This window comes from Xyrauchen texanus, chromosome 29, assembly GCF_025860055.1.
Source record: "Xyrauchen texanus isolate HMW12.3.18 chromosome 29, RBS_HiC_50CHRs, whole genome shotgun sequence".
Lineage (NCBI taxonomy): Eukaryota > Metazoa > Chordata > Actinopteri > Cypriniformes > Catostomidae > Xyrauchen > Xyrauchen texanus.
Window position 1 is genome coordinate 33,380,996 of NC_068304.1, and position 22,173 is coordinate 33,403,168.

Consider the following 22,173-nt stretch of genomic DNA (forward strand, 5'->3'; position numbering starts at 1 on the left):
ATATGTCAAACATTTTCACCCTTTTCACAGTGGAAGTCATCGTAAGGGCCTTGCCTAGCTGAACACATATTGGAAACAACACCATCTCCAAACGGGTGTTTCAAAATTCAAACTTTGCTGTTTATTTCATGCTTTCAGTCAATACATAATTCAAATGGTAAAACAAAGATCAAACAGATTATATCAATAAGTGAATATTAAGGGAATTTTGATAAGCAGTAAGATATACAGTAGCAAAATGGTAGTCATACTAACGCAAACAAAACTATTATAATACACTGCATTATAGTAGATGTTATAAGTAGTATGAATACTGTTAATTGCACAACTTTCTGTATTGTTCTCAGTTGCCATGGAGTGCTGTTACATTAAGCTACATTTGGCCGGATGCACCAGCTATACGTACGTTGCAACTTAGCCTAGCCTATCGTAAATGGACACTAAGTCACAATTTACGCAATACTAAATATTTGAGCGTTGCACCATCTTACTTATTTTGATGTACTTGCAAATAAAAATACTGTTTCCTAAATCTGGTTTAATTAAAGGTTTTCAGAATCATGTGCACAACTAAACAGACTGTTTTATCGCTTTATCCCTCCTCACCATCCTCAAGTGATTAGTCAAGCTCGTTAGCATGCAGTTACATTTACATTCATGCATTTGGCAGATGCTTTTATCCAAATTATAATTTACTTTTATTTGTCCTGTCAGCTGTATTGATTCAGTCATAGCAGATCAGTCATGGCACTTACATCCAGGTTGCATACTTCCAGAATTGAATGAGCAACTCCTATTTAGATGAATGGGAACGCTAGCAAATTGATCTCCGCAGGTTTATAAGAGCTTCTTGTTTACATCCACTTGTATAGAAAAAGTTTCACATAGGTTTCTCCCTGATCATGCTAGTGTTGCCAGTTGTGGTTGTCTTACTGCTTGCAGTAAAACTCATTCCACTGCGTGGTGCCTCGGATGCAAAGTGGAGCACACTACGCAGCGAGCTAATAAGATTTTTTTTAAAACCACGTCCAAGACATACATAGAGCAGAGGATTGAGGCAGCTGTTAATGTAAGCCAAGCAGAGCGCTAACACATGGGCTAGACGCAGGTTGGTGTGTAAGTTTACTGATTGGTTGTATGTAATCAATTGAAGAAAATCCACAATGTGAAGAGGAATCCAGCATAGGAAGAAGCTAAACACCAAAGCAAAGATTACATGCAGCGTGCGGGCTGACTTTTCATTGCCTTTTCTTCCATGCCCGGTTCTTGTCATCTTGAGCACCTTCCAATGGCTGACACAGATTATCGAGAAAGGTAACAGAAAAGACAGAAAAAAACGTACAAGGGTCACAGCCCATGCGGAACCAAGGCTATCGTGGACACTAACGCACAATGTTTTGAGTGTGAAATGTTCTTGCTTTGTCTTCATATAAACAAACTGAGGAGAGCTTCCTAAGAGTGCCAGCATCCAAATCACCAAACAGGTCCACCTGGCTTGCCTCGGATGCCTCCGGTTCTGGCACAACACAGGTTTGGTCACCAGCAGAAAGCGGTCCAAGCTGATCACGGTCAGGAGCAGAACACTGCAGTACATCATCATGTACAACAGACTGTGTACTACTTTGCATGCCAATGGACCAAATGGCCAGTGCTGGTCCTGGGAAAGTGGTACCATCAGCAGAGGGAGGGATAAGCAACACAACAGATCTGCAATGGCCAGATTCATAAACCACTGTGCGTTTACAGAGTTGGGCATTCGGAATGCAGTAACCCACACCACAAGTCCATTGCCAGGGACACCTAACAGGAAGACAATGCTGTAGCAAATCAGAGAGAACCAGTGGCGAGCACCTAGCACAGACACATGCTGTTCAATGGGGAACGGTTCAAGGGTGCTGTTTGTATCTCCATCCGTCCAGTCGCTAACGTTATAAAAATCTAGATAGTCACCCATTTTAGCTGTGAAATGTGAAAGAGAGAGATAAATGACATTAAAACTGCAAAAAACTGTCAAAGCAGAGTGGTGTGTTATTTAAATAGACTTACAGTACATTTTAAGGAGTTAAACATTGCAACATCAACTTTGTTTACAATTAATTGAGGACATTTCAATATAATAGATATCTTTCACAAAGTTATGCAATTTCAAGGCATTAAAAGTCAAATTTAAACTTCAATTTAACCTTGTAATTGAATATTGAACCTTGCATAAGTACTATTATGATCCTGTTAAGATTAAGAATCTATGAAAATGTACCAAAAATGTTACCTCTCACACTTTGTGGTTATGAAGTTGTCTCCTACACCAAATGCAATATTCAGCCTTTAGGCTCAGCTTCTGCTTTGTTGTTTCCCTTGAAGTGTACTTTGATATAGCCAAGAAATGTTTGTAAAGCACTGTGTACTAAGACTAACAAGAAGTTGAGTAAGCACATTTTGTATGCTCTGTTCAATGGTTGCCTCTTGAACATTTTGGGAGGAGCCCTTTTGAGCTGTAGTTGAGAGGGGAGATGTCTACACTCAAACAATAAATAAATAAATATCTAAATAAGTTGGTTTGGTTTAAGTCAAAAATATTATTTAAAATGAACAAAACTATTTTATGGGTTAAATCAGGTAGAAATAGCTTCTTTAAGGGAATATTCCAGGTTCAATACAAGTTAAGTTTAATCAACAGCATTTGTGTTATAATGTTGATTACCACAAAAATGTATTTGACTCATCCCTCCTTTTCTTTCAAAAAAGAAAAAATCAAGGTTACAGTGATGCATTTACAAACAGAAGTAAATGAGGCCAATTTTTGGAGGGTTTCAAAATTGTCTATAACTTTACACAGAAAAGGTTATTAAGCAATTTTATCACACTAAAATCATGTTAACATGCATATTGTTTATAACTTGTGGCTATATATTTGAAAAAGTGAGTATTGTTATGTTATAAATCTGGCCCCCATTCACTTCCATTTTAAGTGCTTTATGTGAATGTGCAGAAATTGCTCTTACCAATTAATTTCACATCCTTACATTAAATTGTGATTGGATAATGGATAGCCTTTACCCTTTAGACTTTTGACACTGAATTACAAACTATGGATTTTGAGTAGAGATATTAATGCATTTTATTGTTTTAATTAAATTCCTAATGTTTTCATTTGGTAATGATCATGTGTGGAAAAACAATGTATGTACGTATTGTGATAAGAGATGTGCTTCACAAGGATTTCATTTTTAGTAGCTTTGGAAGTTTTTAGTTTTTGCCGTTTCATTAAGGTCAGTGTTGGGTGCATAGAATATTTAGTACATTAATCTAATGAATTTTCTCAAAAAGTAGTGTGATACATTACATTTTAAATTCTTGCAGTCATATACTGATCTTTAGTTCAGGTTAATTACATTTTTGTGTTACTTGAATTAGACATGGCTTTTAAATAATATTATGTAGAATACATTTAAAACATACATTATGTTAATATGTACATCTGTTTGTGATTCTGTGACAGTTCAGTCATTGTATGGGAGAAACGAATGTATGATCTGTGTGCAGCAATAAACGAGGAACTATAGATATTATTTTGAATTTGCTGAGCAGAAAAACTAAAACTTTTCTGTGAAAAGTTCTTTAGAAAGTAACTTAAAAGTAATTAGTAACATGGTTATATTACCAATGAAATAATCAGTAGTCTGATTACAATTTTAGACAAGTAATTAGTCATATTTAGGGGATTACTTTCTTTGAGTTATTTACCCAGCACTGATTATAAGATATACACGCTATACTTTTGGTATAAAACATAAACAATACAACGAGGTGTTTGAAACCAGATGTTTTTTGTTTGTTTGTTTGTTTTTTATTTCTATTCATAGGTGCACTTCATGGTCAAATGCTGAAATATATCAACACAAAAACTGACATGGGTAAAAGAAAAAGGGACAAATAAGGTAGAAAACAGAACTCTGGTAGTGCATTGACACTTAAGGAATAGCTCAGACTGCTATCAAGATTTGAAGTGAAAAAGGAGTTACATTTTGATCTGTTCTCACACAAAACTGACTGGATTGCTTCAGAAGACATTGATTTAACCATTGGAGTCATATGGATTACTTTTATAATGCCTTTATGTGAAATTTGGACCTTGAGAGCTCTGGCCACCATTCACTTGCATGCAATTTTATGACATAACTCCACCATAAATACACTCTGTCATGTGTTTCCATTGTGTTCCTTCCCTTTTTTGATAATTTCTTCATACTTTTTCTTAACTCTGTGGTAAAGAGAATATGGTAACAACTCAAACAGGAAGTGATTAGACACTAAGTTGAGACATAATAAACGTTCTACATTGACACTCTGAATCAAATAAATTAACCTATGAGAGATGCAAACTGTGTGTAAAGAGCTATGTGAGCAACTATTTTACACAAGTAAAATGTATATTTTCACGATGACCTCAGTCATCACTGGTTGCTGTTATTCTCTGCTCTCTCTAGTAAAAAGGTCAGTTGAATGTAATTTTGTCTTGATGTGTGACCACATTCAGATCACAATCAGAGTAGTAAATGGGCCTCTTAGTCAATCTCATTGTAAATTCCTGAAGGGAAAGCACAGGGTTTAACAGGTCGCTGTATGGTTAGGCGCTGTGAAGTGGACAGTGTTCATCTGGCTTCAGTTCAGGGTGGGAGCACTCTCCGGTGGTAGAGTCGGGGTATCATCTCTAAAGTCATCTGTTTGAAGATCTGCAGATATAGATATACAGTACATTGATAGATAAAGAGAGTGAAACTGATCAAAATGTAATTCAACATCGCCATTTTTAAACAAATATCAAAGGTAAACAAAGTCATTTTTAAAGAACATTACCTAATAGAGAAGTGATCTGCTTGTTGTTTTCAATGACAGATGTCTCTTCCTCATCCTCCCCCCAATCGGCGATGTTAGCAGGTGGGATACACTGTTCCAGGAACAGATCTTCATCTTCATCAAAGTCCATGTCTTCTGGAGGCCAGCGTAGCTCACCACTCTCCACCTCACTAACATCAGTTGGCTCCACCACAATGGAAGGTAGACGCTCCTTCCCCTGATGCATGCAAGTTAAAGTGCTCTCGGGACCAAAAACTACCTCCACTGGATCGGGGAAGATCTGCAAAGAAAAGGAGAAAGGATGATAGTATACAATATACAGCTTAGATCCAAGTATAGAATTTACTGAGATGATTGTAAATGAGTAACCGTAGGAGCAATGATAGAAAAATAGTGTGACCTTTGGAGACACCAAATTATAGGGTCAGAGTTATGAGTATGTAAGCGAAAAATTCATTTTCTACGTAATATTCTCATATTTAACCTTGACTCTAGTTTCTAACTTCTTTTTTCTGTGGTGTTGCATTACTATGTTAGATGTTACACTTCTAAGAGATGACTAATTGTATCAGACATGGTTATCTCCAATCTTGACTGATAGTCTCAGCTTGGGTAAACACTTAAAATTGAGGTTGCATTGGCCAGAAAATCAGTTAGTCACAGTTAGTAGACTTTCAGGAGTCAGAGGGGGCACCAGTACACCTGGAAACAAAATGCTTATAATATACCAGATAGATACTGTGACGAGGCAGGCAAGGAATTTGGATCTAATGCAGCTTTAATAAACAAGTTAACTCCAGAGAAAGGCGAGAAAGGCGAGAAAGGCGAGAAAGGCGAGAAAGGCGAGAAAGGCGAGAAAGGCGAGAAAGGCGAGAAAGGCGAGAAAGGCGAGAAAGGCGAGACATAGGGAACCTGGCACCACGCCTAGACAAAAACATACATACATACATACAAGAACTGACACAGGAAACAGGGAAACCAAGGGCTTAAATACACAAGGGAACAAACAAGGGAACGAGGAACACCTGGGGAACCAATCAGGGAATGAGAAATAATCAGGAAGAGCCAATCAATGAATAAAACTACAAAGGACTACAAAACTAACAGGAAACAGGAACTCAGGAATTTCAACATAAAAGTACAAAAACAAAAGACAACAGGGAATATGACAGATACTGTACAATGAGTGTATTTAAGGATGAACTAATCACTGGATTATGTAACATTTTCCAGGTTTTGTTTAAGGTGCGTAGTAGCAAGAAAATGAGATGGGCAGTTCTTGGATGGAATAAGACCAAGAGAGTTCAAAGTACAAATAAGAAATAAAATATACCAACAAAAGAAGAGATAAAAAGAGAAGATTTCAATATACAATCCCCATTAAACAAACACCATAATCCAGCAGGGCACTATATCAGCAGCTCTATGATCCTAGGCATGTCAAGTCTAGTAATTTTTATTTGTGTAGTGCTTATCACAATACACATTGTTTCATAAGCAGCTTTGAGACCCTTTAGACCCAAAACAGCTTTGCTTATCTCTTTTGGTATGAATTTGGGTTGTAACATACAGCACCATTTTAGGGTCATATTAAAATAAAATAGAACAATTCCAGAATAAAGTCATAACATTACAAGATTTTGAAAATAAAGTCAAAATTATGAGACTTAAGTCATAGCATTATAAGATTAAAGTCACAATGTTATGAGAATAAAATCATAGGATTATGAGCTTGTATGAGAATAAAATCGTAGCACTGTGAGATTAAAGTCATAATATTGTGAGATTAAATTTGTAAGGAATGTAACATAAAAAAGATGTGGTGGAGAAGAGCAAAGTGGAGCAGATGTAACCAACAATACCCATGGAGTCGAGCACTGTCTGACAGGTCCTACAGTATCTCCTGTATAAATGTAATTATGATTTATCTAAATCCTCCACATGCTTTTCTAATTCAAGCTGCTGCCTCGATGGCCTACTCCTATTGTGATAATCACAAATCATGATTATTCTTTAATCTCCCAAATTTATGAATTTGTTTTCGTAATATTACAATATAATTCTGAGCACATTACTACTTTAATCACTTAATGCTATGTCTTCAATGTCATTATTTTGACTTTTATTTCAAAACATTACTCCTTTAATCTTGTAATGTTAAGACTTTGTTTGATTTGTGTGGCAGCGGGGGCGTGGTCAAGCGCCCGTCCGGGAGAGAGAAGCGGTAAGGGCGCTCACACCTGGGCCAAATTATGACTAACACCTGTCTCTAATTGCAGTAGAGTGAGGAGAGCGGTGAAAAAGCCAGCGGCCGCAGAGCAGAGGCGACCAGAGCAAGCCAACCCACTGCGCTTGTGTTATTGTGTGTTGGTTTTCTTATAATTGTTTGTGAGACAGACAACCATTAAAAACCTTACCTTTTTCCCTGGAACCTTCGTTTCCTGTCCTCCTTCCCGTGAGGGTTCTACACTGGTGCCGAAACCCGGGAAAAACCATAATAATGGAACAGAGTCGCCCCATAGAGTCCTCCCAGCTGGCTGAAGTCCTCCAGTCCCTCGCGACACTCCACCAGAGCCACCAACAATCCCTGCTTGAGCTCCGGCAAGACCAGGATCGCCGTTTTTTCGAAATCATGCGGGCTCAAGCAGAGGATCGGCATGCCATCCGGAGCCTCCTCAGCCAGGAGGCCGCTCCAGCCGCAGCCGCGACCCCGGACACCCGCGCCACATTGCCCCCACCCGCGTTACAGAAAATGGGGCCGGCGGACGACCCAGAGGCCTTCATCGACCTCTTCGAGAGGACGGCGGAGATTTGGGGGTGGCCCCAAGACCAGTGGGCAGCCCGATTAGTCCCTCTCCTGTCCGGGGAAGCACAACTCGCGGCCCAACAACTGCCGGCAACAAGCCTCCTGGCTTACAACGATCTGCGAAGAGCCATCCTGCAACGGGTTGGTCGGTCCCCAGAGGAAAGTCGCCAACTCTTGGACGGTGGTGACGTCCGCAGGTGGTGTGCGGCGTGCCGTGAATATCAGCTGGTAAACCCACCGGCCACCCCAAAAGCGCCATTGCGCCCTCTACCATTAATCGAGGTCCCCTTCGAAAGAATTGGGATGGACCTCGTCGGGCCATTAGAACGGTCGGCACGCGGACATCGCTTCGTGTTAGTCCTAGTGGATTACGCGACGCGGTATCCGGAAGCAGTGCCTCTGAGCAACATCTCCGCACGCAGTGTTGCAGGGGCACTCTTCAAGATAATCTCCCGGGTGGGGATCCCGAAAGAGATCCTCACCGACCAGGGCACAACGTTTATGTCACGAACACTTCGCGAACTTTACGAGCTCTTGGGCATCAAATCGATCCGCACTAGCGTTTACCATCCTCAGACAGATGGCCTAGTGGAACGGTTTAATAAAACGCTCAAGAACATGATTCGTAAATTCGTACACGATGACGCTAGAAATTGGGATAAGTGGCTAGACCCCTGTTATTTGCAGTACGAGAGGTCCCGCAAGCCTCCACCGGGTTCTCCCCGTTTGAGTTGTTGTACGGACGACGCCCACGCGGGGTCCTCGATGTCATCCGTGAAAATTGGGAGGAGGGACCTTCTAATGCCAAAAATGAAATTCAATACGTTCTTGATCTTCGAGCAAAGCTCCACACACTGGGGCGATTAACACAAGAGCATTTGCTCCAGGCTCAAGAACGCCAACGCCGGCTGTATGACAGGGGTGCTCAGCTACGGGAATTTGCACCGGGAGATAAAGTGCTTGTATTACTCCCAACATCGAGCTCAAAATTACTCGCCAAGTGGCAAGGACCGTTTGAGGTCACACGACGAGTAGGGGATCTCGATTATGAAGTCAAACGTACCGATAGAGGGGCGCGCGTCAAATATATCACCTCAACCTCCTGAAATTGTGGAGGGAGGAGGCGGCCTCTGTGACGTTGGCCACGGTAGTTCCGGAGAGGGCGGAGCTCGGACCGGAGGTAAACAAAAACTACAATCTTAACACTCCGGTCACTTGTGGGGACCAGCTCTCACCGCGGCAGCTCACAGAGGTTTCCGAGTTACAAAAAGAGTTTGCGGACGTGTTTTCCCCTCTCCGGGCCGTACGAACCTCATACAGCACCACATCGAGACCGAGCCGGGCGCGGTGGTGCGTTGCCGCCCCTATCGCTTACCCGAACATAAAAAGAAAATCGTTCGGGAAGAATTAGATGCAATGCTCGATATGGGCGTAATAGAGGAATCCCACAGTGATTGGTCCAGCCCGGTTGTTCTTGTTCCCAAGAGTGATGGGTCGGTTCGGTTCTGTGTGGATTACAGGAAAGTCAACGCGGTGTCTAAATTTGACGCGTACCCAATGCCCCGTGTTGATGAACTGCTCGATCGGTTAGGTACTGCTCGATTTTACTCGACCCTGGATTTAACAAAGGGCTATTGGCAGATCCCCTTGACACCAATGTCCCGCGAGAAAACAGCCTTCACCACGCCGTTTGGATTACACCAATTTGTGACGCTTCCTTTCGGTTTGTTCGGGGCCCCAGCCACGTTCCAGCGACTCATGGATCGGATCCTCAGACCGCATACCGCGTACGCCGCTGCCTATTTGGATGACATTATCATCTATAGCAATGATTGGCAGCGGCACATGCATCATCTGAGGGCCGTCCTGAGATCGCTGCGACGGGCGGGGCTCACGGCAAACCCTAAGAAGTGTGCGGTTGGGCGTGTGGAGGTACGGTATCTGGGGTTCCACTTGGGTCATGGCCAGGTGCGTCCCCAAATTGAAAAGACTGCGGCGATTGCGACTTGCCCTAGACCTAAGACCAAAAAGGGGTGAGACAGTTCCTGGGGCTGGCTGGCTATTACAGAAGATTTGTGCCTAATTATTCGGACGTCACCAGCCCGCTGACTGATCTCACTAAAAAGGGGGCTCCAGATCCGGTCCAATGGTCGGAGCAGTGTCAACAGGCGTTTACGCAGATTAAAGCTGCACTTTGTGGGGGCCGCTTTTACATGCACCTGATTTTTCTCTCCCTTTTATTTTGCAGACGGACGCTTCAGACAGAGGGCTGGGGGCCGTACTCTCGCAGGTGGTGGAGGGGAGGAGCGCCCGGTGCTGTACATTAGTCGGAAGCTCTCCTTAAGGGAGACTAAGTACAGCACCGTGGAAAAGGAGTGTTTGGCCATCAAGTGGGCGGTCCTCACCCTCCGTTACTACCTGCTGGGGCGGGCCTTCACCCTCTGTTCGGATCATGCCCCACTCCAGTGGCTCCACCGCATGAAGGATACTAACGCCCGGATCACCCGTTGGTATCTCGCTCTCCAGCCTTTTAAATTCAAGGTGATCCACAGACCGGGGTGCAGATGGCTGCCGCCGACTTCCTCTCCAGAAATGGGGGAGTGGTAGGCAGGCCGGATGACGCCCGGCCTGAGTCGGGCGGTGGGGGTATGTGGCAGCGGGGGCGTGGTCAAGCGCCCGTCCGGGAGAGAGAAGCGGTAAGGGCGCTCACACCTGGGCCAAATTATGACTAACACCTGTCTCTAATTGCAGTAGAGTGAGGAGAGCGGTGAAAAAGCCAGCGGCCGCAGAGCAGAGGCGACCAGAGCAAGCCAACCCACTGCGCTTGTGTTATTGTGTGTTGGTTTTCTTATAATTGTTTGTGAGACAGACAACCATTAAAAACCTTACCTTTTTCCCTGGAACCTTCGTTTCCTGTCCTCCTTCCCGTGAGGGTTCTACAATTTGTTTGTTTGTTTTTTATAATGCAATGTATTTGTAATGTGTATCCTTATAATTTTCCCCTACAATATCAGTTGCATTGCTTGTATGAATTGAAATAAAATGGATAGCTAAATGGAAGAGATAAATGCACAAATGCAGAAACTTGAATAAAAACACATACATTTGGAAGAAAGCAAAGCAAAGGATGAGAGCATGGATTTGATTACCTGAAAGGGCAGTCTGTCCCCTTTTTTCTGTACAAGACAGTCATCCATGGCCTGGGTATCCAGATCCCCCATCCCTCTGTTTCATTGGAAAATTGGGAGAACACAATTCAAAGTTTGGTATAGCAAATTTACATTTATGCATTTGGCAGACGCTTTTATCCAAAGCGACTTACAGAGCCCTTATTACAGGGACAATCCCCACGGAGAAACCTGGAGTTAAGTGCCTTGCTCAAGGACACAATGGTGGTGGCAGTGGGGATCAAACCAGCAACCTTCTGCTTAACAGTTTAGTGCTTTAGCCACTACACCACCACCACTCCAAATGCAACAGTTACAGCAACTACGTGTGTGTGTGTGTGTGTGTGTGTGTGTGTGTGTGTGTGTGTGTGTGTGTGTGTGTGTGTGTGTGTGTGTGTGTGTGTGTGTGTGTGTGTGTGTGTGTGTGTGTGTGTGTGTGTGTGTGTGTGTGTGTGTGTGTGTGTGATCCACAGTATTACAATACTAAGCTGCCCATCACATAAACGACAGTGGACAGATGTTGCTGTCAATGATGTTGTCAGTTAGCTCAACCAATAACATTAGAGATTGAGACAATATAATCCAAATAAAATTTCAGGAATGCAAGACACTGTGTGTAGAACTATCACAATGTGAAGAAACTAGGCTTTCTGCTAGTGCAAGTAGGATTCGCTAATTGCAGCTGCTCCCAGGTGACCTGAGACTAATCGCTCCACTCTCAAGCCACTACAGAGAAACGCTGAGGCCCGGATTACAATGCTTATAACACACAGTCAGGGAGCGATTATATCAAAATGGATTATGTCCTCATAAAGTCATTTTACATTTGCAACTGATTGGATTAGAACATTCCACTATGGGTTATCATTGCACAGTATGCACTATTCTGCTGACTATTTAAAAAAAAATGTTAGTGAAACTGTCATTATGCAACATTTCAAGTAAACATTTCAAACAGTGGTGTGATTCATGGTTTTCACGTGACCTGTTGCATGTTAGTGGTGTTCAGTTATCATCTCAGAAATAAATATGTAATAAATAAATAAATAATCTCTTTCTTTGTCCCTCCTGTTCCAACTCTGTTTATTTTCTCCCAGAGGGGCTGAACAAGGATTAAGGGAACCTGAATACCTGTTTTACATAGTTTGTCTGTTTGTCTGCCTAAGCTTTCTGAAACAGGGAAGTGATGAAATAATGGAAATTTCTCTCTGAAAAGCTGCAGCCTACAGGTGGTACATCCTTTATCACTCGATCAAAATTAAATAGTAACTATATTTAACACTCATTGAGGTGTGGTCTGAAGCATATCTGAATGCTTGCTTTGACGCGCACTTGTGTATTTCTAACTGGGCCAAAAAGAGACCATATGAAATTTGCAAGGGATAATGTACAGTTCTTCAAAAGCACTTTAGTAAAACAACTGTGACAGATTTCACATGTGCAGCCTGTGTGCGTCACGTATCTCGTCAGGTCTCTATGACGACCGCTGCCTAGCAGTAGTGGTGTAATCCAGCCTACCCCTTCTGCTGTCAGTCGTAAGTCATTAACAAGCTAATGGAACAGATTTCACCCTGGCACGAGGCAGCAGCTACTCCTGCTAATGTTTAGCTCACAGATTGAGGATATAGACAGGTACCTATGAGAATCACCTAAGCTGCAATGAAGGGGGTGTGATTATCTGAATGTTTGCATGTGATGTTTGTATCTCTTGGCCAGCAGCTGATTTGTAACACACCTTATGGTTATTACCTGTGTGCACACTTGCACATGCACACACTCAATGATTTTGTGGCCATGTGGAGACACTAGACCATTGAGCGGTGGCATAGCCAAGGGTGGGCTAGGGAGAGGTATGTTTTACTTATTAAAATCTCCATCTAAAATCCACCTTAAAAGCCTTGTCTGATTACAAATTCATTCCACTTGGTTTTGGCGCCCCCCGCTGGACATTTGACTTGAAAACTGCATCCAAATTTGTAATGAAGCACATTATTTCAGTTTTGCAAAAACTTTGCAATTCTCAAATAAATTACATGAGGCCAGGCTGGGGTGGGCCCAAATTAGAACTAGGACCACCCCGAATATTAGGAATTATTCACTGACTTCATATACGTCTAAAAAATGCTCAATTTCTGATTTCTGAAAGTGTGAAAAAATTGTTTGAATGTGCCGCCTCTCTGTTGTTAAGGACAATTTGGTAAAAAATTTAAGAATTAGGCAAAAACTTGGCCCATTCATTTTTAGTGAGGCCCACCCAAAAGTAATTTCCTGGCTACACCCTTGCATAGAGTGGTGTATATATAGACTACTGTATTACTGGTATAACTGTACATGTTACCTTGCAGAAATGCAGATTTGGATTACTATTTTATATATTTTACACTATAATCACTATTGACGCATGATCATCATGTAGCTCAATTAGTGAGTATGATGCCAACAATGTTAAGGTTATGAGTTTAATTCCAAGGATGTATACTGATATATTGAAACAAACCTTTACTGCAGCACTGTTTTCCAACCCTCAGTCTACCAATAATAAGAAAAAAAGAGGTGGATACACTATAATTTTTTTCTCTTTTGTTAAATTTACAGTAAAATATTGCCAAATGTAAATGCCAAAAGTGACACAATTTCAGGTATTAGGGTCAGTGCTGGGAGTGATCTAATTACAAAGTAATTCATTTTTGTATTCAAATTAATTTTGAAAAAGATGTTAAAAAGTAGTGCAACATATTACATTTTAAATTCTTTGTAATAAGATTACAGTTATTGGCTTTCAGTTAAGTTAACTACTTTTAAGTACATTACCTGGGTTACTTCTAAAAAATATTATTTATGTAGAATAATACATGTAATTTAAAACATGAATTATATTATAATATCTGTACAAATTAAAATGCATGTGACAATGAACAAGGAGAAAACATTATTTTGATTTGCTGAATGGGAAAAAACCTTACTGTGAAACGTGTTTTAGAGAGTAACTTCAATGTAAAGTAATTAGTAATGCGACTACTTTTTCAATGTAAAAATCAGTAATCTGATTACAATTTTAGAGAAGTAATTAGTAAATGGTAATTAACACGGATTATGGGATGGCATTTGATGACTGCATATTTCTAATAATTTTTACTTTATAACAATATTTTACAGTAAAGTATATGTATTGTTTAATTTGTTTGTTTTAATTTTACAGTAACATTTTATGTAATGTCTTTTTGAAACATTTCCCACTTACAGTTAACCAATTAACATGTTTTCACAATTTCATTTTTTTGAGAATTTTTCCATGTAAATTTGTAACATTTAAATCTTTTTTACGGTGCAGCAAAACCATGTGTTTACAAACACGCTACAAATCCATTGTTTACCACATTTTTGTGTATAAAAGCACAACATTATATATATAGTAAGTGTTTATCCCCAAGTAGGAATACACCACTTAAACATAAGCCATCTGTTCATGCACATAAGTACATACAGTAGGTCACATGGAGTCCTACCCGTCTGTGAGAAGACAGCCATCCTCTTGGGTGGTGCAAAGCTCCACGCTGGCCATACTTGGTATGATAATAGGGGGCATAGGGGGGCAGCTCCCACAGCTCTGCCCCTCTGCCGGCCCCATTGGGGAGCACTGTCCTTCCAGTGCGATGCCTGGTCAGTGTGCTGGGCACAATGAAGGCCTGAAGTCTGATCTATGTAACTGCAATGGGTTAATGCTAGGCGCAATAAGAAATATACTGCAAGGTTATACTCCAATCGAGCGCTGAAATGCCACACCACTGTCTGTCAAGCTTTCATGTCCCTATCTATTTTTTTCCCCCACCCCTTACATCCTTTATCCTAACATCCCTTCCCCTCTCTCTCTACTCTCCCCCCGAGCAGAGCAGTAGGGCTTTATAGAAGAGCTGGATTAGTGTCTGTGTCGATTAGTATGGCAGGACTTGTGACGTCAAAGCAATGAGCTGTTGAGTGGTGAAGTCAACCCGCATGACACAGGCAGGCACCAGGTGTGCACTTTCTACTGCTTGTACTGGCATCTTATATCGGCTCCATTCTGCCTGTAGTGGTTTAACATGCATTACACTTTCTGGGGTCTGTCTCATGAGAGTGGATTTGGACAATTCAGGGTATTAAAATGAATTCAGGTAGGGAGGGGGTAGAAGGTATATATATAGCAAGAGATAGGGTGTTTATCTGTACACTTACACTGATGGAAGGTTAGACAGTGTGTATTAATCCAAAACACACACTTTATTATCAGAGACAGTTCTAAGGTCATTGGATATTTGGGGCTTAGCCCAGACCTTTGTGGATACGCATGGGGTGTATTGATGAAATATTGGAATACTGTATATTTTAACACACATTATAATAAAAGTGTATATGTTTCATCTGCAATGTCTTTTATATAGTAAATATTAGGCTTATATTAAATCTAAAAGGTCTCCAGGGCCACAATAAGGCACAGGCTTACATGGGCTGAAGCCCTGTGATGGAGGTCGCGACTGGGGCGTCCCGGGAGTTGGAGGCCCAGGCGTGGCATCCGTCATACTACTCTCCCCCATCAGTGTTCACAGGAGCATGCAATGCGTGCAGCGGGAGTCGCAAATGTAAATACGGAGATGGTGCGCAACATAGATACTGGTCCATGTAGCACACGGAAAAAAAGTGTAAAAACATTACAACCTATTTACATTATGTACTTTAAAACATGTTTTAAAAATATACATATTTTGTGCCTCTCAGCTTTCCGTAGTTCAATGCACAGCCTATTAATGATTGTGTGTTTTAAGTTAACACAGCTTTCAATATCTCACCAAGACAGACATTTGGACCATTCACACTGAAACACTGGTGGTGCAATTGTGGATTGTGAGCACACTTCTTGCGCATACACATGAATGCTAAAAGTCACCAACAAGACTGTAGAAAGACGGAATCATTAATCTATATACTGTATATATTACTTAATATCAAAATATATTTATATTTAGTACCAGCTTGATTGGCATTGGTACTTTTGATCTCACTACAAGATGATAAAAAACATTCAGGGCTTTACTGAAAACATTTGGGGCTCAAGCTTCGGTAGACCAACCCTTAGCACCGCCTATGAATCATGATCATGATCAACCTACTGGCATTCTATCACCCCCATACATTAACATGGTTCCCTAACCTGGAAAGGGTTACAGATCCTGAGATTTAGAGTATGATAAATGTAATGTAATATTGCAATAGATGTACACTTACTGTAGCTCAAACATTTTCTAGGTTTCAAAACTGGTCTTTGACTCTTGATAAATTTTTCTGAGAAAAAAATATCTGAGTAAAGATCAGCAGTTATTAGCAGGAATCAGACAGTTTTGCTCTTTGATGAGAGATGCTATGCGACTTCCTTCACAAAATTCTGTGAATTCTGTTTTGACACTGTGATAGTGGTGGTGGTAGTGTAGTGGTCTAAAGCACATAACTGGTAATCTGGTAATCAGAAGGATGCTGGTTCGATCCCCACAGCCACCACCATTGTGTCCTTGAGCAAGGCACTTAACTCCAGGTTGCTCCAGGGGGATTGTCAAAACACAATTTGGCCTAATCATCATGAATCTATGTAAATTATTATAATACAGAATTTTCCTGGAGCTCTTGCTGACCTATGATGGCAAGTAAAGTGTCACTCCATTTTTGTTTTTATTTTTGCTATGTTTTTTAAATTTTTGGTCTCTCTCTCTCTCTCTCTCTCTCTCTCTCTCTTTTAAGTATCTCAATCCTTATCAGCATTGCATTGACACAACACAATCCAAACACCACAAGCAAAACTTTGGAGTGAAACTTTTTACAAATTGTTGTTTTATTTTATTTTTTTATTATTAATATTTTTTATTTACTCATTGAAACTAATTTGGCACTTGAAGATGCTGATTTCAAGTGTTTTGAGATCAGGGGACATTTTTATTAGACTGCATTGCCACCAACAGTAAATGTTTTGATTAAGTCCTCTATTGCCCTCTGTCGACATTAATTAGAATTGCGCATTGGAGGTGTTTATTGTTATTTTTAATTTTTGCAACCTTTTCCATGCAATGCATTTCAAAACGTTATCTGAATTATAATTTGCTTTATTCAATGTGAGTGCCCTTCATTACGTGATGTTCCAAAATGTGTGTGTGTGTGTGTGTGTGTGTGTGTGTGTGTGTGTGTGCGCTCAGCTAATTGGATGATGCTTTTGAGGCAATAATAAATTGTATATTTTGTTCTTCTTTTCTCTTGAATGATTTAAAATATTTGATTGTCCATGCCGATACATTTAAAGGAATAGCTAATCCAAAAATGAAAATCCTATCATAATTTACTCACCCTTTACACCACATGTGTATGACTTATTTCTTCTGCTGAATACAAATGCAGATTTTAGAAGAATTTCTCAGTACTGTTGGTCCATATCATGCAAGTTAAAAGGATCAAAACTTTGAAGCTCAAAAAGCACACAAAGGCAGCATAAAAGTAATCTATAAGACAGTGGTTAAATCCATGTCTTCTGAAGCAACATTATAGGTGTGGGTGAGAAACAGATTAAAAACAGTTATTTTTTACTATAAATTCTCGGTGCTCAGTAGGTGGCTTGTAGAGAATGTGTTGCATGTTGGGATGGGGGCGCCATCTTGTGAGGATCACGCTCTGTTACCGATACTTGCATATATTTTGTTTTGTTTGACTAAACAGTTGCTTAAATAGTTCAAATCTAGATTGAGAAGGGAAGAGAAGAGATGAAGAATGGAAAAAAAGGGACCCTGCCGGGAGAAATTAAATCTCAATGCCAAGCAACAGTACTTGGACAAACTAAGGACGATAAACAACATAGAACCATATAATTTGGCTGCCCAAGACTGGATTACGGACCCCGATGCACTACCTTCACTCACATACCCGAACACTGTAAACTTGTTTTTGGACTGAGTGCATACACTTTGGTGAGTTTAAATGTTACAAATCCTAAGGACAAAGAATAATAAGTTTCCTAATTTATAAAAATGTTGCATCCCTGAGCATTTGTTGTGGTTTTACATTTGCCTGTTTTTCTGATTTCACCCATTGCCACACACACACACACACACACACACACACACACTTGTACAATTTAGGTCAAAGTTAGAGACCACAGAACTCACATGACTGAAAATGCAGAGAACAAACTGAATGTTGTTAAAAGTAATGTCTTTCCTTCTTACAGCAGCTATCCACGCCATCTCGTCACCTCCTCAACCTGCTTCCCTTCATGTTTTTTACATGCAGGAAAGGCAACAAAACATATTCCATTGTCCAGTTTTCTCCCTGAACGATGGTGTGACTTACTATGACAGTTCTTGATGCAGCAGGAACCTACCATGACGATGTTTTTCAGAATCACGGCAGAAAATCAGAAGCACTCAAACTCACTTGCAGAAAGGCAGCAGGATCCTCACAACATAGTGCATAAACAAAATGATGATGCCAGTTACAGAAAATTCAACACACCATGATTAAACTTCACATTCTCTATATGCATGAAGAATGTGAATCATCAAAAACAAAAGAAGAAGAACTCTTAGGTGAGAAGAGCGCTTAGGAGGGCTGTTTGAAAGTGTAGATGTATGATTCAAATCCCACACCTACTATATTGCTTCTGAAGATATGGATTTAACCACTGGAGTTGTATGTATTATTTTTTTGCTGCCTTTACATGCTTTTTGTGCTTCAAAGTGTTGGTCCCTTGTGGACTTGCATTGTATGAACCTAAAGAGCTGTGGTATTCTTATAAAAAAATTTGTTTGTGTTCTGCAGAAGAAAGACAGTCATACACATCTGGGATGGCATTTGGGCGAGCAGCCTAAATTATAAGAATGGGGAAGGGTAGGCTACATCGATTAGCTACAACTGCATGTTTTGTGAGAGAACTTGGGAACACAAAACTCGATTGAATTTGTTATTGGAAAAAAGGGAATGTTTCTTTGTGTTACGCCCATATTGTGTAGGGTCTTTCTTTGGATGGAACATTAATTAAATTTGCCTTCAAACCAGACAGAAGCGTACATCTATTTACCATGTTTGTTGTCAGAAAGAATGGAAGCAGAAATCTCTTATGGGGGATGCAAGATCACAAAAACACCCCAAAGGTAAAGTAACTAAACCACAGCAGTGCCATCTTTGATTTTTCATGGGAATGACAACAAGGCTGTGAGGGCTAGACTTACAGTCTTTTGAATGGGCTCTACAGCAGTTTAAAGTGTTTCTGGGTCGTTTCACGGACAAAACATTGAATAGATATATTTTCAAGAATATTCTGTAGACAAAAAAAAAACTCCAGATAAGAGTTGTGAAAAATCAGATGTGCTTTAAGCTTTATCCAGCTTTATACTGTGTGTACCATTGAAGATCTGGTAAGTCAGTCCCCTCACAGCCTCCTCTTTATTCCCATTAAAAAGATGCACAAAGATGGTGCTATGGTGAATAAGGTCTATTAACTAACCTAAAAAGAAAGAATAGCAGAACATTGCTTATCTTTCTCCCTCTCTTGCCATAAACAGAGTGAAAAAGGTAGTGAAAACAAAAATGGCAACCCCTCCCTACAGCTTCAATATATAAAATAATTTTGTGATTGAATTATTTACAAAATGTACTAATTAAAGTTACAAAATGTGTATATAATCTTTGCTGGTATGGACCAAATCATTGTCTTCCATGGCATTTGTGTCCAGGAGGAGGCGCCATTGTTCATTGCTCATGTACTGCTTCCTTAATGCACGTTTATTGTTTGTCACTCTCTGTTCTCTGTTGTGAGGTTCACTTTAGTTTCATATCACAATATGTTAATTTTAAGACTAATCAAAAATGTATAGGAGAAGGGCTTTATAGAATTATATATTCAGTAATTAAGTTGTCCAGGAGGGATTTGTTTAGTTAGAGTCGAGTCTGCATGAGCCCTCCAGTACAAACAGCAAGTCAAATCAGTTTACGTACATCTCAAGGATTATATCAAATGGAAAGTTCACCCAAAAATGAAAATTCTGTCATTGTTTACCTGTATAACTTGCATCCCTCCGTAAAACACAAAATGAGATATTAGGCAGAATGTTTGCCTCAGTCACCACACGTTCAGGATATGGAAAAAAAGATGCAATTAAATGGAAGTCAAGATTTTCACTTAAAAATGAACTAAATGTTTTGTTTTTTTGTATGTAGTCCTTCATGAGACTTGGATTATGACGCAGGTATCACATGGACTACTTTTATGATACGTTTGAATCCTTTTTGAAGCTTGAAAGTAAATCACTATCCACTGCCATTGTATTGAAAAGACAGACCAAAATATTAATATTCAATTAAAATTTCTCCTTTTGTGTTCCAGAAAGTCATGTGGGTTTGGAGCGACATCATGAGTGGATGAATGATGATAGAACTTTTGCTGAATCTACCTCAATCAGTGCTTCTGGGCTGCAATTGGGCTGTAGAATGATTCTAACATATGGTGTGATGTACAGATCGTCTCTATGCCCTGTACATATAAAAAGACACTTCGAGGTTGAGATATTGGTGATATAGTTATAGTGAGCAACAGTAACAGTGGCAGTCACAAAGCTTTTGCTGGAGCCATGCAGTGTTAGACAGTGTGGTTGTCATGGTAACAATCAGGAGGAGTAATTGAAGAGGAGATTGTTAAGAAAGCATATCGTGAGGGCGGCTAGCTGTGAGCCCATAATAAAAACCCAACTCCACATCACAAAAGGCTCACAGATCATCCTTTTAGGGATGTAGAGAATGTTATTCAATAGAAAGGTGTTTAGAAATGTCCTTGGGTCTTAACCTGTATGTTTTTACTCTAAAGGACATTCACTATAATTTGCTTGTTTTGTAAGGGCACAGAAGATGTTGGATAAAATGAGGGTAGAGTATACAAATTAGGATGTTCTGCATGTATTTGACTAATCAGGGATTTTGGACCTAAAAAGCAAGCTGTTTACTGAGAGGTACTGAGAGGTACTAAGAATGAGACTCTTGCCAGAGCGTTGCTGTACAGATGCTAAAGTGTCCTGAGTCATTTTTAGCATGTTGCTATGCAGATGTTGTGGAGTTCTGGGTGGTTACTGGAGCACTACTATAGGTGAATGCCTGGGTGCTCTGAGTTGTTGTTAGCTGATTCATGCTAAAATACCAAGACTAAGTAATAGTCTGTCCATAAATGGCTTGGGTCAATTTTATGGCATTTATTTATTTGTTGTCTGTTTGTCTAATTGCTTGAAAAAGGACACATATTTGATTTTAAAATAAAAAATGTCACTAAAAGCACATCTTGCCTTAGCCTACCACAGATGATGTGGTGCAAGTTACATGCTGAAGTTTAATAGTTTTGGTTGGGGGGGGTCAAATAACTAATAGTAATAGAAAGCACCACTGAAGTAACAAACAAAAAGTACCATGTCACTCTCAAACATGTATTATAATGTAATATAAATTTATGAAAGTGAATGGTAACTGAGGATGTCAGTCCCTAACATTCTGACTAACATCTGCCTTGTGTTCCATGGTAGATGGAAAGTCATACTGGTTTGAAATGACAAGAGGATGAGTAAAGGAGCACAGCATTTTAATTTTTGAGTGAAACTATCCCCAAAATAGTTATAATGTATAAAAGTTATAATGTGTATAATTTTTATTACCACAAAAAATTGTAAAGACTCGCTCCTCGTTTAAAAAAGAGATAAAGAAGAAAAAACAATGGAAGTGAGCCAGTCCATAAACTTAATACACACTGTTTCAAACATATGAAAAAAACGTAAACATTATATGTGTTTTCATGATATTAGTGTGATAAAATATTTGTTGTACATGATTTTAGTGAGATGAAAAAAGTTTACTAATGCTACTTTGTCAGGAAAACAAATTTTTAAATTGGGAACAATTAGATTTTTTTTTTTTCTTTTAACAGATAAGATTTTAAGTGATTTTATCACAATAAAATCATGCTAACACATATAATGGTTACATCTTTTAGCTGTACTTTTTTTTCTCCCCAATTTGGAATGCCCAATGCCCTCTAGGTTGCCCCCGCGTCTGAGACCGTCAACCCGCACATCTTATCACGTGGCTTGTTGAGCACCGTCAAAAGCACCGTCTTTCGGATGGGATGTTAAACTGAGGTCTTGACTCTCTGTGGTCATTAAAAATCCCTAGGGCACTTTCTCGTAAAGAGTAGGGGTTTAACCCCGGTGTCCTAGCCAAATTCCCCCATTGGCCCCTATCTATCATGGCCTCCTAATAATCTCCATACCTGAATTGGCTACATCACTCTACCATCTCCTC

The 22,173-nt window shown here is 40.0% G+C and overlaps 2 protein-coding genes across 5 annotated transcripts in view; one reads left to right on the forward strand and one right to left on the reverse strand.

Moving 5' to 3' along the window:
• LOC127622649 (protein Aster-B-like) overlaps window positions 1-22,173 on the forward strand; it is a 355,094-nt gene that overhangs the window by 82,731 nt on the left and 250,190 nt on the right. The window lies entirely within an intron of this gene.
• On the reverse strand, window positions 101-3,410 carry c5ar1 (complement C5a receptor 1). Its single transcript, XM_052096673.1, has 2 exons — window positions 2,270-3,410; window positions 101-1,959 (listed from the first exon to the last, which is right to left on the reverse strand). Exon 2 carries the CDS (start codon window positions 1,952-1,954, stop codon window positions 881-883), a length of 1,074 nt encoding a protein of 357 aa, XP_051952633.1. The 5' UTR covers window positions 1,955-1,959; window positions 2,270-3,410; the 3' UTR covers window positions 101-880.

Excerpts from the sequence above, each read along its gene's own strand:
- c5ar1 (XM_052096673.1), bottom strand. The coding sequence starts at position 1,954 with ATGGGTGACTATCTAGATTTTTATAACGTTAGCGACTGGACGGATGGA.